General features: G+C 43.8%; 1 protein-coding gene across 1 annotated transcript in view; it reads left to right on the forward strand.

The window, feature by feature from the left end:
- Positions 1-2341: 2341 nt before the first annotated feature.
- Positions 2342-14263, forward strand: part of LOC144684996 (uncharacterized) — a 48175-nt gene continuing 36253 nt past the window's right edge. The window contains exons 1-3 of the mRNA XM_078549499.1: positions 2342-2386; positions 12681-12804; positions 13857-14128. Coding sequence (XP_078405625.1) covers positions 12702-12804; positions 13857-14128 — 375 coding nt within the window. The 5' untranslated portion in view covers positions 2342-2386; positions 12681-12701. The remainder of the gene's footprint in view (positions 2387-12680; positions 12805-13856; positions 14129-14263) is intronic.

A 14263-nucleotide genomic window follows, 5' to 3' on the forward strand; every position in this document is an offset into this window, starting at 1 on the left:
CAAAGTCATAAATAACATCCAATTGTGACTGTGGCAAACTATTCCTCCTCATTTTTCTTTTACCTGTCTGCAGCTTTTGACACAATGATCACATCATCCTCCAATGGCACCTCTTCACCGTCATCCAGCTGGTGGAAAGGGTGGAGTTGCTTTCCTCTTGTTCCATTCTTATTTGTCTGGTTATAGCCAGAGATTCAACTGCAATAACTTCTTTTCCCACTCCTCCATCATTACCTCTGGAGTTTTCCATGTTCTGTCCTTGGCTCCCTCACAGTTCTCATTTATATGTTGCCTCTCAGCAACATCACCCGAAAAGACAACATTAGGTTCCATGCCTACATTGACGACACCCATCTCTACTTCACCACCACCTCTTTCAATCTCTCTGCTGCCTCTGATTTGTCACGCTGCTTGTCCAACACCCGGTACTGGATAAGCAGAAATTTCCTCCAACTAAATATTTGGAAAACCAAACACATTGTTTTCTGCCCCCACCACAAACTCCATCCCATAGCCACCAATTCTATCTCTCTCTCTGGCAACGTAGCATCGCATTTGACAGAGATGAGCTTCTGACCATATATTCGTGTCATCACCAAGCTCACCTATGTCCAATTCCATAACATTACCTTATTTTCTTGTCTCCGATAATTACCTGATGAAAGACCCATTTGTTCCCTCTAGGCTTGACTTTGTCAATGCTGTCCAATCTCGCATCCCATTTTCCACCCTCCATAAACTGGAGCTCCTCCAACATGCTGCTGCCATCATCTAACTTACACCACTTGCCCTGCCTTCTGCTCTACATCAGATTTTCCCTTTTGATCTGTCTTCTCCTCTACCCCAATGCCCTGTTTCAGTATGTGCTTAAATCCTTACATCTCCTAACATCTTCCAGTTCTGATGAACAAATCACTGTCTGCAAAGTTAATTCTGTCTCACTCTCCACAAATGCTGCCTGCTCTGCTGAGACTGGACTGCTGGGAGAGTGTTGTTCTGTCTTTCGGATCGGAGGTTAAATCGAGACCCCGCCTGCCCTCTCAGATGGATGAAAAAGATCCCATGCCACTATTTCGAAGAAGAGCAGGGGAAGTCTCCCTGGTGCCCTGGCCAATAGTTACCCCTCAACTAATGTTTTTATTCAGTGTCAATGAATATTTTTAGGACAGAGGTAGATAGGCTCTTGACTAACATGGGAATCAAAGGTTATTGGGGGTAGGCAGAATGTGGAGTTGAGGTTACAATTAGATCAGCCATGATCTTATTGAATGGCGGAGCAGGCTCGAGGGGCTAAATGGCCTCCTCCTGCTCCTAATTCATATGTTCATACGCTCAACTGACATCACAAAAAGAGGTTTTCTGGTCATTATCATGTTGGTGATTGCAAGAGCTTGCAGTGCATGAATTGGCTACCACGTTTCTTACATTTCAATAGTGACTATACTTCAAAAGTTCATTGCCGTAAAACACTTTGGGGTGTCCAGAGGTTGCAAAACGTGCTATGTAAATGCAAGTTCCTTTTTGAGCATGTTTTATCTGAGCTTTCAGGCAGTCATTTTGCTTCCGTTAAACTTATAGTTGTTTGCTGCGGCTATTGAAACGGAATGGAAGGATCCTTTAAAATGACTAAAAGTCATTCTCATAGACGTTTACAGCAGAGGAGGCCCATCGTGTCCACGCCAGTCAACAAAGATCTGACTACACTAAGATAAAAGCAAAATACTACAGATGCCGGAAATCCGAAACCTAAAGTCATATGGACGCGAAAGGTTAACTCTGTCTTTCTCTCCGCAGATGCTGTCAGTCCTGCTGAGCTTTTCCAGCAATTTTTGTTTTTGTTTCTAACTACGCTAATCCCATTTTCCAGCGATTGGCCCATAGCCCTGGACGCTATGGCAACGCAAGTGAATATCTAAATACTTCTTAAATGTTACGAGAGTTTCTGACTCAACCACCCTTTCAGGCAGTGAGTTCCAGACTCCCACCACCCTCTGGGTGAAAAAATTCTCCTCAACTCCCTCTTAGCCTTCTACCTCTTACCTTAAATCCCCTGGTTATTGACTCCTCTGCCATTTTGTTAAACTCCGACCTCCCGCCTGTCCGCCACGTGCTTTGCACCGAAACCCCGCCCCTCTCCCTCGGTATTGCGCCTGCGCGATGAGCCCTCCCCCCTGGGGTCGGGAGGGCGCCAGCGGGCATGCGGGCATCGCGCACGCCGTTGGACGTCGGATGACGTCAGGCGCCGTGCGGATGTTCCCATTGGTTAGGAGCCGCCAACGGGCTTTTGTGACGTCGCGATTCCTTTCCCCCTCCCCCTCCCCCTCCCCAGTCTGCTCGGGGAGCCGGAACTGCGCATGTGCAGAAGGCGGCTTCTGGGCGCAGGGAGGTGACGTATAGCGCTCTCTGTTTATGATTGACATGAGGCTTGTGTTGTGCTACACCTGGGCCACTGTGGTGCGCACTCCCCGGGGGCAGGGCCGGGGTGGGCTGAGAGGAGATGGGACTCTGTGTGGGTATACAGCTGTGCTCACCCAGATCTACCTACTTGGTGATGAGCACAGCCGCACTGTGTTGGATGGGCATGGACATCAGTATTACTGAGCGACCTGATGAGGGGTGCAGGGCAAGACTGGCGGAGGCCAAACCCTGGGTGACCAACTCTTATGAAGTAAATTAAGGGAGGCCTCAACCATGGGACTGGAGATGAGGGTTTCTAATGACTGTAATGGAGGGTGGGGGGCCGGGGGCGTGGAGATGTTAGCGACCATGAATGTGAAGGGGAAGGTGGGGGCTGTGTGCTGGCGACCATGAGAGTGTGGGGGTTGGGTGGGCGGGTGTGGAGGATGTACTGGTGACCATGACATTGTAGAGTCTGGGAAGGGGGTGGAGTGTTGTGAATGATCATAAGATTGCAAGGTTGGGAGGAGGTGGTTGTTAGTAACCATAACATTGCAGGGTTGGGATGGGAGGGTTGTTGGCGAGCATAACATTGCATGATTGGGAGGGGGTGTTGTTAGTGACCATAACATTGCATGATTGGGAGGGAGGAATGTTAGCGACCATAACATTGCAGGGTTGGGAGAGGGGTTGTTAGCAACCATAACATTGCATGATTGGAGGGTGGATGTTTAGTGACCATAACGTTGCAGGGTTGATGGGGAAGGGGTGTTAGCAACCATAATATTGTGGGATTGGTGGGGGGTGGGATGTTGTTAGTGACCATAACATTGCAAGGTTGGGGTTGGGGGTTGCTGGTGACCATAAGTGGAGTGGGGTGGTGTATGCTGACTTGAGGAAATCAAAGAGGCAAAGGCAAGATGATACTCCCAGGCTCAGTGTCCCCTAGGCTGTCCTAGAAATAAGAGACAAAAGGCATCCCTTTAGAGCCTTGGGATAAACAGTCAAAATAAGGGACAATCCCTTAAAATGCAGGAAACCCTGCCAGATCCATCCATGCAATTGTGGAAAGTTGAGGTCCACAAGACAAATTCTGCCAACAGCAATGAAGCCATTCAGCCGCTCCAGCCTGCACTACCATTCACTTAGACCTGCAACTCAATCTCAGGCTGTCAGCTCTAGTTGGATGTATTCCAGGAGATTTTGTGCGGTGAAGTTTCCCATCCAGTCAAAACGGCCATTCTCTCTGTGCCTCCACCCCCACCGTCTCCCCCCCCCCCCCCCGATTTTCCGATATTTTTTATAATTAATCAATGAGAGGTTGCCAAAAATGGTTTCAAAAATGTTTTTTAAATACCCCCATGATTTTTCCTCCTCCAATCCTCCTGGATTGTTGGCAGTAGTGTTCAGAAGATTAATTTTTCAATCTTGGGGACTTCAGGACAATTGTTGAGGTTTGGTAATCCAACCAAAACTCACCTTTGATCCATATCCCTTGATACCCTTGCCCAATAAAAAGTGATTGATCTCAGTCTTGAAAACTGCAATGAACCTTTGGCCGATTTTGGGGAGAGAGTTCTGTAATCTTTTTGATGGTGTTGGGCATTTTAGCACATCCTGTCCCTGTTCTTTCTTGGTACCCAAATGTGCACCTTCCCACTAAGGATCAAGACATTCATTTTGTCTTAAGTTTGTTCTTAATTATGATTTTGGATATCAGCTTGGATCATTTGGGAACACTCTTGCCTCAGTCTGAAGGATCTCAGTTCAAACCCTGCTCCTGAACTTGACTGTGTAATGTGGGCTAATACTATACTGCAGTACCAATGGAGTGATGCATTGTCAAAAGTTTTCACTATTCTGATTAGATGTTAAATTAAAGCTTTGACTGACTATGCGATCATAAAAAAATCCCATGGCACTATTTGAAGAAGGGCAGGGAGTTTTCTCACTGACCTGGTAAATATTCCTCCTTCAAGCAAAAACAGATCAAATTTTGTAATTTGCTGCAAGTTGTTTACCATATTTACCTACATAACAATCATGATTGCGCTTCAGAAGTAATTACTTAGATGTGAAGTGCTTGGGGATGTAATTCTAGAATAATATGGTGCCATGCGGATGTAGATCCTCTTTTACTTCAGGCCTTTGAAGTTGCATTTAAATGCAATAATATTTATATTGTTAGCAAAATAATCACAACTCCGTTTTGGAAATTCTCATTCTTTGGCATTGGAATATATGATAATAGCTTATTTATTTCTTAACCGTTCTTTGAAACATTTGCAAAGTGGTAAATAGCCTGGCTTAAAAATCAACATGAAAAGCTTGAAATATTTTTGAGTTTTGTGTGGCAAGTTCACTAACATTAACATTATGCAATGAATTGCATGTAAGCAACCTGAAAAATCTGCAGACTGTTTAGAAAGGTATCTTAAATTTGAGGTTTGTGTGCGTGAATGGATTGGCTGTTGGGGAGGCCATTGGTTTAGTAGAAGTTAATTTTTGATGAGCATGATACCAAACGAAAAGATGTTTTAATATTTATGAATTTCTTTGGGGATTATGATTGTATAAGTTATTACAGATACCTAATACTGACCTGTAAAGTTAAACAAAAGATCAATGCTTTTTATTTATTTGCACCACATTTTATATCCTTTTAATAGTGTTTAAGAAGTACAGTCTTTGAACAAAAAATGATCGTCATTTAACAAAATTGTTAGCAGGACATTGACAGACGTAATAATAGAAATTCTTTGTTCAGTTAGAATTTCCACTGTCTAATGTTAAAAATTGAGAATTCTAACAGCACTTCAACTTATAGTGTTACATGCAATAAATCTGGTCTCTTGGACACCAGGAAATCTTAACAAACACACAAGTTGTTTTCCTTTTATATCTTCTGAATTCCCAGTTGGGAAAACCATTGTTAGAGATTTCAAATGACGAGCAGAGGGAGCCAGTGAGGTAGTAGATGTTAGTGTTAATTTTCTAAAATTCCCTAGATTCTGGAAAGGTTCCATCAGACTGGAAAGTAGCAAATTTAACCCCTCTAATCAAGAAGGGAGGGAGGCAGAAAACAGGAAACTATAGGCCAGTGAGCTTGACGTGTGTCGTGGGGAAGGTGTTAGGATCTATCATTAAAGGGGTTATAGCTCGGCACTTAGAAAAACTCAAGGTAATTGGGAAAAGTCAGCATGGTTTTGTGAAGGGGAAATCCTGTTTAACCAATTTATTAGAGTTCTTTGAAGCAGTAACATGTGCTGTGGATAAAAGGGAGTCTGTAGATGTCCAGAAGGCATTTGATAAGGTGCCACATCAAAAGTTATTGCAGAAAATAAAAGCTCATGGTGTAGGGGGTAACATATTAGCAGAATAGAGGTTTGACTGGTTGGCAGAAAACAGAGTGTATGCATAAATGGGTCTTTTCCTGATTGGCAGGATGTGACTAGTGGAGTCCCACAGCGGTCTGTGCTGGGGGCTCAACTTTTTACAATTTAGATTAATGACTTGGACGAGGGGAGTGAAGGCATGGCAGCTAAATTTGCAGATGACACAAAAATAGGTAGCAAAGTATGTTGTGATCATATAAGCAGTTTGCAGACGGATACTGATCGGTTGAGAGAGTGAGCAAAAATCTGGCAGACGGAGTATAACGTGGGAAAATGTGAAGTTGTTTACTTTGGCAGGAAGAATAAAAAGCAGAATATTACTTAAACAGAGAACGACTGCAGAATTCCGTGGTGCAGAGGGATCTAGATGTTCTAGCGCTTGAGTCACAAAAAGTTAGTATGCAGGTACATTTTTAAAAATTCATTCAGGGGATGTGGGCTTCGCTGGCTGCGTATTTATTACCCATCCCTAGTTGCCTTTGAGAAGGTGGCAGTGCGCTATCTTGAACCGCTGCAGTCCATTATATCACAAAGCTATTAATGTATACAATATTATAAGAAAATATTTTTCTTTTAAAATAGAGGTTTAGCCTATGGGTGTGTCTTAATTGGATTAAAGCCAGCTCGTCTGGGTGCTTTGATATGTGCTAGTTTTGAGATGTATGAGAGGTAGAGTGCATTTGCATTTTTTTTGAATAGAGCATTCAAGAAGTGGGGTGAAATCTGGCACCTAGCTAGCAGAGACCAAGCAATATGTTTATATTACTAATAAAATTGGTACTAAGAAAGGGGTTTTTATTGTTAGAAGAGGTGGAGTTCAAAGGGGCTGGTGATACAATGAGAATTTACAATCAATGAGCTGTGTTGGGTATAACAGCAGTTTTGTGTGTGCAGGACAGAGGCAATGTAAGATCAAATCAGCTGTAAGCCTACAACTGTCTCCACAGGAACCAAAGTGAAAGGAACCTCATTTTGAATTCGTAAGGCGAAAATGCTTTGCCTGGTGTCTGGTTAAGTCTATGGGTGCTGTTACCTTAATGGAGATTAGTTTGTGAATTTGTTAAAAATTATGATAGTAGTAATTTGTAGCCATGTGTATATATTTAACTTGTGTAAATTAATAAATGTCTCATGTATTTTGATATAAAAACCTCTCGAGAACTGGTGGTCTGATTCCTGAATTTAGAGCTGCATTTCAAACATACAAAAATAAAATATAGGTTATGACAGTCGTCTAAAGTTTCCCTGTGGAATTTTTAAATAACTCGAGCTTTACCAACTGCTGGGTCATAACAATTACTTCACGTAATCAAGAAGGCTAATGGAATGCTATCCTTTATTACGAGAGAAACTGAACATTAAAGTAAGGATATTATGCTTCAGTTATACGGGGCATTGGTGAGATCGTATCTCGAATACTGTGTGCAGTTTTGGTCTCCTCATTTAAGGAAGGATGTAAATGAGTTGAAGGTAGTTCAGAGGAAGTTTACTAGATATAAGCTGGGATGAGCAGGTTGTCTTATGAGGATAGGTTGGACAGGCTGGGCTTGTTGCCAAAGAAGTTTAGAAGAGTGAGGGGTGACTTGATTGAAGTATATAAGATCCTGAATGTTCGTGACAAGGCGAATGTGGAAAGGATGTTTCTTTGTGTGGATGAGTACAGAACTAGGGGCACTGTTTTAAAATTAGGGGTTGCCCTTTTAGGACAGAGTTGAGGAGAAATTTTTTGAGGGTTGTGCAACTTTGGTACTCTTTCCCAGAAGGTGGTGAAAGTGGGGTCATTGAATATTTTTAAGGCAGAGGTAGATAGATTCTTGTTAGGCAAGAGAACCAAAGGTTATCGGGGGTAGATGGGAATGTGGAACTCGAAACACGATCTTATTGAATGGCAGAGCAGGCTCGAGTGGTTGAGTGGCATACTGCACCTATTTCATATGTTCCTATGAGCATCATTGTTGTCGTGTGGAATATAAATGTCCAAATATCCTTACTTCTGAACTTGTTCAGTTATCTCTATGCTGACCGAGAATATCTGTTACCCCGATCTGCAAATTGTGATATCGGAATGGTTAATCTTGGGTGGGGATACCACCACCTGCAAGTGACGGCCAGTCACACGCCTTCTGGACTTATATCACTGTTCCTTCACTGTCACTGGGTCAATGTTTTATATTTTGTTTGTGGACTTCAACAGAATTTCAGTTTTTTTCTCTACTCTTTCCGGTTATATTTTCTTCAGTGTCAACATTTCACATAGCTTGCATAGCTATTATCCCAACTTGATATTGTTATTATTATCCAGGTCAGCACAGAGATAACTGAACAAGTTTAGAAGTAAGGGTATTTGGACATTTGTTCAACACGGCAACAATGGCCCACTAAATGCTATTGTTGCAATATTTATAGGCAAAGTTTGTTGGTAGCAAATGGAATGTAAAACTTCCAACAATCTCTAATTTATACTTCTGCCCAAAGCCCATACATTGACTGTAATATAGAATTGTCAAAGCTTTCTTCACGGCACCATTTGGAGCATTGGTCCCATGCAAGCTCTGTGAAAGAGCTACTGATTAGTCCCGTTTCTCCTCTTTTTCTGTCAGTTTTTCCTTTTTAAATAGTTGAGTAATTGAATGTTGCTGTTGAATCTCCTTCCACTACCTTTTAAACAATACAATCCAGATCATAAAAAAGTGACTGCCTCCCTCGCAACAAATTCATGTATTGACAGTAGAGGAGGCATAGAATCTCATTCCTTCCAATTTGCATTGTTGTTGAAGAGATATATACATAAAAAAACTTACTTTGTTTCTCCTAATCTTTCTTTCCCTCTATATTTTTCTTTCTGCACTTGATTTGAATATTGGAAAAGAAGGAGAAATGGGACTAATCAGTAGCAATTTCAGAGAGCTTGCTGGGACCAATGCCCCAAATAGTCCCCTGTGAAGAACGATTCTACAATTCTATATCGCAGTCAGTGCAGGGGCTTTGGGCAGAGGTATAAATACCTGCATTTCACAACTCTTCAATCTGATTAGTTAAGGAGATGCAAAGCTGCCTGCCTGGTTAATCAGATCCCAGATGCCGAATGAAGAACACCACACTGTTTCCATCTCACACTTCTAGCAAGTTGTCCCACAAGATATCATGGAGATTAGAAGTGAGGAAAAATCTAATGAATTGTGGGTGCCATTCATTGACTGGTTATGTTGGGGCAAATGAATTTCATTTTTTGTGGCCATAGAGCGCCTTGGAGTCCTGGCTGTTTTTAAAAAATATATATTTGTTCATGGGATGTGAGCGTCGCTGGCAAAGCCAGCATTTATTGCCCTGGGGAAGGTGGTAGTGAGCTGCCTTCTTGAACTGCTGCAGCCCATGTGTTGCAGGAACACCCACAGTGCTGTTCGGGAGAGTGTTCCAGGATTTTGACCTAGCAACAGTGAAGGAACGGCAATCTAGTTCCACCTCAGGATGGTGTGTGACTTGGAGGGGAACTTGCAGGTGGTGGTGTTCCCATTCATCTGCTGCCATTATCCTTCTAGATGGTAGAAGTCACAGTTTTGGAAGGTGCTGTCGAAGGAGGTTAAGACCTTATTAGTTTCATTGCTATTTAAACATCAGATTTTGGGCAAAAACAAAAATACCTGGAAAAACTCAGCAAGTCTGGCAGCATCTGCAGAGAGGAACACAGTTAACGTTTCGAGTCCGAATGACCCTTCAACAGAACTAAGTAACAATAGAAGAGAGGTGAAATATAAGCTGGTTTAAGGGGGGCGTGGGACAAGTAGAGCTCCTCGGGCTGCTGTTCCCGTCGTATTCTGAGATCCACACTCAGTGCCATGTGAACACACTCGACCTCTCCCTCCAGCAGCACCGCCGCACCCTTTTTCGAAGCTGCGCGTGCCCCCAGTTTCATTTTATTCTTCGTCCCATCCGACGCATCAACAAGAAACTTTGTCTCTTTCTTTCAGGTGCAAAGGAACGCAAGCTCCAACAACTCATCGACACCAACACCCATCCAGGACCCTCCACCCCTGCCTGTCCCTCTGTCCCCATCCCGTCTTCCAATCCCAGCCCCGGCCGTGTATTCACCATACCCCCGACCTTCCCCTCTCCAACGCTGAACCTTCAGTGCTCAGCAAAGGACTTAGTTTCATACCCTTACGCCCTCATCTCAATGAATTTCGGGCTTGGCACGATACTGAACTCTTCTTCCGCCGCCTTCGTCTCCATGCTCACTTCTTTGGGCAGGAGTCCTCTCCCCGTTCAATGGATCCTTTTACCCGCCTCCAATATTCTCCCTCCACCTGGATCCCTCCCTCTGGACTCTTACCTTCTCATGATCTTTTCATTGAGAACTGTCGGCGTGACATTAATCGTCTCAATTTTTCTGCTCCTCTAACCTGTCTCTCTCTGAACTTGCTGCACTCCGTTCTCTCAGGTCCAACCCTGACGTTGTCATCAAACCCGCTGACAAGGGTGGTGCTGTTGTTGTCTGGCGCACTGACCTCTACCTCGCAAAGGCTGAGCGTCAACTCGCAGACACTTCTTCCTACCTCCCCCTGGACCATGACCCCACCATTGAACATCAAGCCATTGTTTCCAGGACTGTTACTGACCTCATCTCCTCTGGAGATCTTCCTTCCACAGCTTCCAACCTGATAGTCTCCCAAACTCGGACGGCCCGCTTCTACCGCCTACCCAAAATCCACAAACAGCACTGTCCCGGCAGACCGATCGTGTCAGCCTGTTCCTGCCCCACTCATTTCTTGCTATCTTGACTCCATTCTCTCTCCCCTTGTCCAGTCCCTTCCCATCTACATCCGTGATTCCTCTGACACCCTACATCATATCAACAATTTCCAGTTCCCTGGCCCCAACCGCCTCCTCTTCACCATGGACGTCCAATCCCTCTACACTTCCATCCCCAACCGGGATGGTCTGATGGCTCTCCGCTTCTTCCTCGAACATAGGCCCGAACAATCCCCATCCACCACTACTCTCCTCCGTCTGGCTGAACTTGTTCTCACACTGAACAATTTCTCCTTAAACTCCTCTCACTTCCTCCAAATAAAAGGTGTGGCTATGGGTACCCGCATGGGCCCCAGCTATGCCTGTCTCTTTATGGGGTATGTGGAACATTCCTTGTTCCAGTCCTACTCCGGCCCCCTCCCACAACTCTTTCTCTGGCACAGCGATGATTCCTTCGGTGCTGCTTCATGCTCTCGGCTGGACCTGGAAAAATTTATTAATTTTGCTTCCAATTTTCACCCCTCCATCATTTTCACATGGTCCATCTCTGATACTTCCCTTCCCTTCCTTGACCTCTCTGTCTCAATTTCTGGTGATAGACTGTCCACCAATATGCATTACAAGCCTACCGACTCCCACAGCTACCTCGACTACAGCTCCTCACACCCCGCTTCCTGTAAGGTCTCCATCCCATTCTCTCAGTTCCTTCGCCTCCGTCGCATCTGTTCTGATGATGCCACTTTCAAAAACAGTTCCTCTGACATGTCCTTCTTCCTTAACCAAGGTTTTCCACCCACGGTGGTTGACAGGGCCCTCAACCGTGTCCGGCCCATCTCCCACGCATCCGCCCTCACACCTTCCTCTCCCTCCCAGAAACATGATGTCCTCACTTATCACCCCACCAGCCTCCGCATTCAAAGGATCATCCTCTGCCATTTCCACCAACTCCAGCGTGATGCCACCACCAAACACATCTTCCCTTCACACCCCCTGGTGGCATTCTGCAGGGATCGTTCCCTCCGGGACTCCCTGGTCCACTCCTCCATCACCCCCTACACCTCAACCCCCTCCCACGGCACCTTCCCATGCAACCGCAAAAGGTGCAACACCTGCCCCTTCACTTCCCCTCTCCTCACCGTCCAAGGGCCCAAACACTCCTTTCGAGTGAAGCAGCATTTCACTTGCACTTCCTTCAATTTAGTCTACTGCATTCGTTGCTCCCAATGCAGTTTCCTTTACATTGGAGAGACCAAACGCAGACTGGGTGACCGCTTTGCAGAACACCTTCGGTCTGTCCGCAAGCATTACCCAGACCTCCCTGTCGCTTGCCATTTTAACACTCCACCCTGCTCTCATGCCCACATGTCTGTCTTTGGCCTGCTGCATTGTTCCAGTGAAGCTCAATGCAAATTGGAGGAACAGCACCTCATCTTCCGACTAGGCACTTTACAGCCTTCCAGACTGAACATTAAGTTCAACAATTTTAGATCATGAACTCTCTCCTCCAACCCCACCCCCTTTCCGATCCCCCCCCTTTTTTTCCCAATAATTTAGATAGTTTTTCTTTTCCCACCTATTTCCATTATTTTTAAATGTATTTCCATCCATTGTTTTATCTCTACCTTTTAGCCTTTTTTGATTCCTTCACCCCACCCCACCCCCACTAGGGCTATCTGTACTTTGCTTGTCCTGCTTTCTACCCTTAATTAGCACATTCCTTAGATAATATCAGCACCTTCAACACCTTTTTGTCCTTTTGTCTGTGACATCTTTTGGTTATCTCCACCTATCACTGGCTCTACTTGTGTCCCCCCCCCCACCCCTTAAGCCAGTTTATATTTCACCTCTCTTCTATTTTTACTTAGTTCTGTTGAAAGGTCATTCGGACTCGAAATGTTAACTGTGTTCCTCTCCGCAGATGCTGCCAGACTTGCTGAGTTTTTCCAAGTATTTTTGTTTTTGTTTTGAATTTCCAGCATCCGCACTTTTTGCTTTTATCAGATTTTGGGCCTTTGTTTTAGTGTGGTTGTTAATTTGTCAACTGGTGTTTGAGATTCTGAGTGCATGTTTTCTCTGACGACTGTGAGATTTATGTGCCTCTTTCCCTTTTTGTTAAACTGTCTCAATTTATTCTTGTAGGAAGTGATACTTGATGGAAATATGGACTCAAACCAGTCTGAGGAGATGCAGTTAGTAACTCTGAGGGAACTAACAAAGCACAGCAGCGTTCTGCGACAAAGTAATAGTGAAAATGTTAACTTATGTAAGTAAATCTTCATTTTGGACCATTTCTGTGTTAAACAGAGTTTTCTTTACATCACAACGATTTTCAAAAAAGTTTGCATAATTAAGGTCTCCTTTGTCCTACGTATCCCTAGTGCAAAACTACTCCCCTGAAATTCTTCAAAGTTTTCTTCGAGCACACAGGACCAGCAGCCTGATCTGTTTTGAGACCCTCTTATTCAATCTGGGATGCATATCCATCTACTTTGACACTTTGAATGTAAATAATAACTGACCATAGTCTATGGGAGTGAAGACTGATGCAAGCTATCCACTTAAAGATCTGTCGTGTTCTGGGATTTGGGACCATAGGAATAGATGTAAACCATTTAACCCCTGGAGCCTGTTCCACCTTTCACAGCTCTTCTGTACCTTAATGCTATCTATCTACCTTTGTTTGATAACCAAAGATCTTGTCTTTATATTTGGTTAAAGACTTCACCTCAATCTGCCCAAGCATCCCATTCTCCTGCTGTTTTCTCATATATACCCTGTTAAAAAAAATTATTTTGCAATATGTTATTTCAATTATTAAATCTGTGAGGCCTGTGTCTTTAAATATGTACAAGTTATGTAATATTTTTACTACTTGTCAGTTGTGTATTGTATTGCTTCGGTATTTAAGTCCAGTACAATGGTGAGTGAACCGCGACTTGTTTAAACTGCAGCACGATGGCAGCAAACATGTACCACAGGTTCCTCTCTACATATGGGGCAGCAAATAGTTACTTTATTTGTAATTACTATATGCCTTGTGTTTTCTCTTTACCGGTCTCCCAAAACTGCTTATTTCCACATGGTATTTCTTCAAAGTAGCAACATGTGACTTAGAATGCTGGTCTAGTTTAAATAGAGATGCACTTCAACTTTGAGTATAAGCTGATTCACAATTTCTGCAACAAGTTAAATTAACATGTTGCCTTTACCTTTGGTTAGAAGTTTGTTATTGGGGACAATTCTCCTGAGGATTGTTTCCTTCTTTCTCAGAAGTTGCTCCTAAATGTAAAGGTTTTTTCTTTTTGTTTATCTTAGTCTGTGAAGACTGCCAGGAGTATTTTGTGGGTGGCTGTATTGCCCACGGAGCACCAGTGTTTGTCACAGACACGCCTGTTGAGATTGACACCCCTTCGAGAGCATTTTACACCGTTCCTTATGGGCTTGCAGTGGGACCATCAGGGAATCAAGATGGAGGGCTTGGAGTATGGTGCACTGCAAAGGCCATACCTAAAGGTGTGATATTTGGACCATATGAAGGCCAGATTGTCGTTGAACAAGGATCTATGGAAAAACTATATTCCCAGATGGTACGTATAGTTTATTTTTTGTTCATATTTTTATTATTGCTATTTCCCCATCTCCCTCCCATAGAATCTTTTCATCACTAAATGGCCATTTTATTCAGAAGCAGCTAGTATGCAATAAACTGTAAGCAAGTGCAG

This window comes from Cetorhinus maximus, chromosome 9, assembly GCF_964194155.1.
Source record: "Cetorhinus maximus chromosome 9, sCetMax3.hap1.1, whole genome shotgun sequence".
Classification (NCBI taxonomy): domain Eukaryota; kingdom Metazoa; phylum Chordata; class Chondrichthyes; order Lamniformes; family Cetorhinidae; genus Cetorhinus; species Cetorhinus maximus.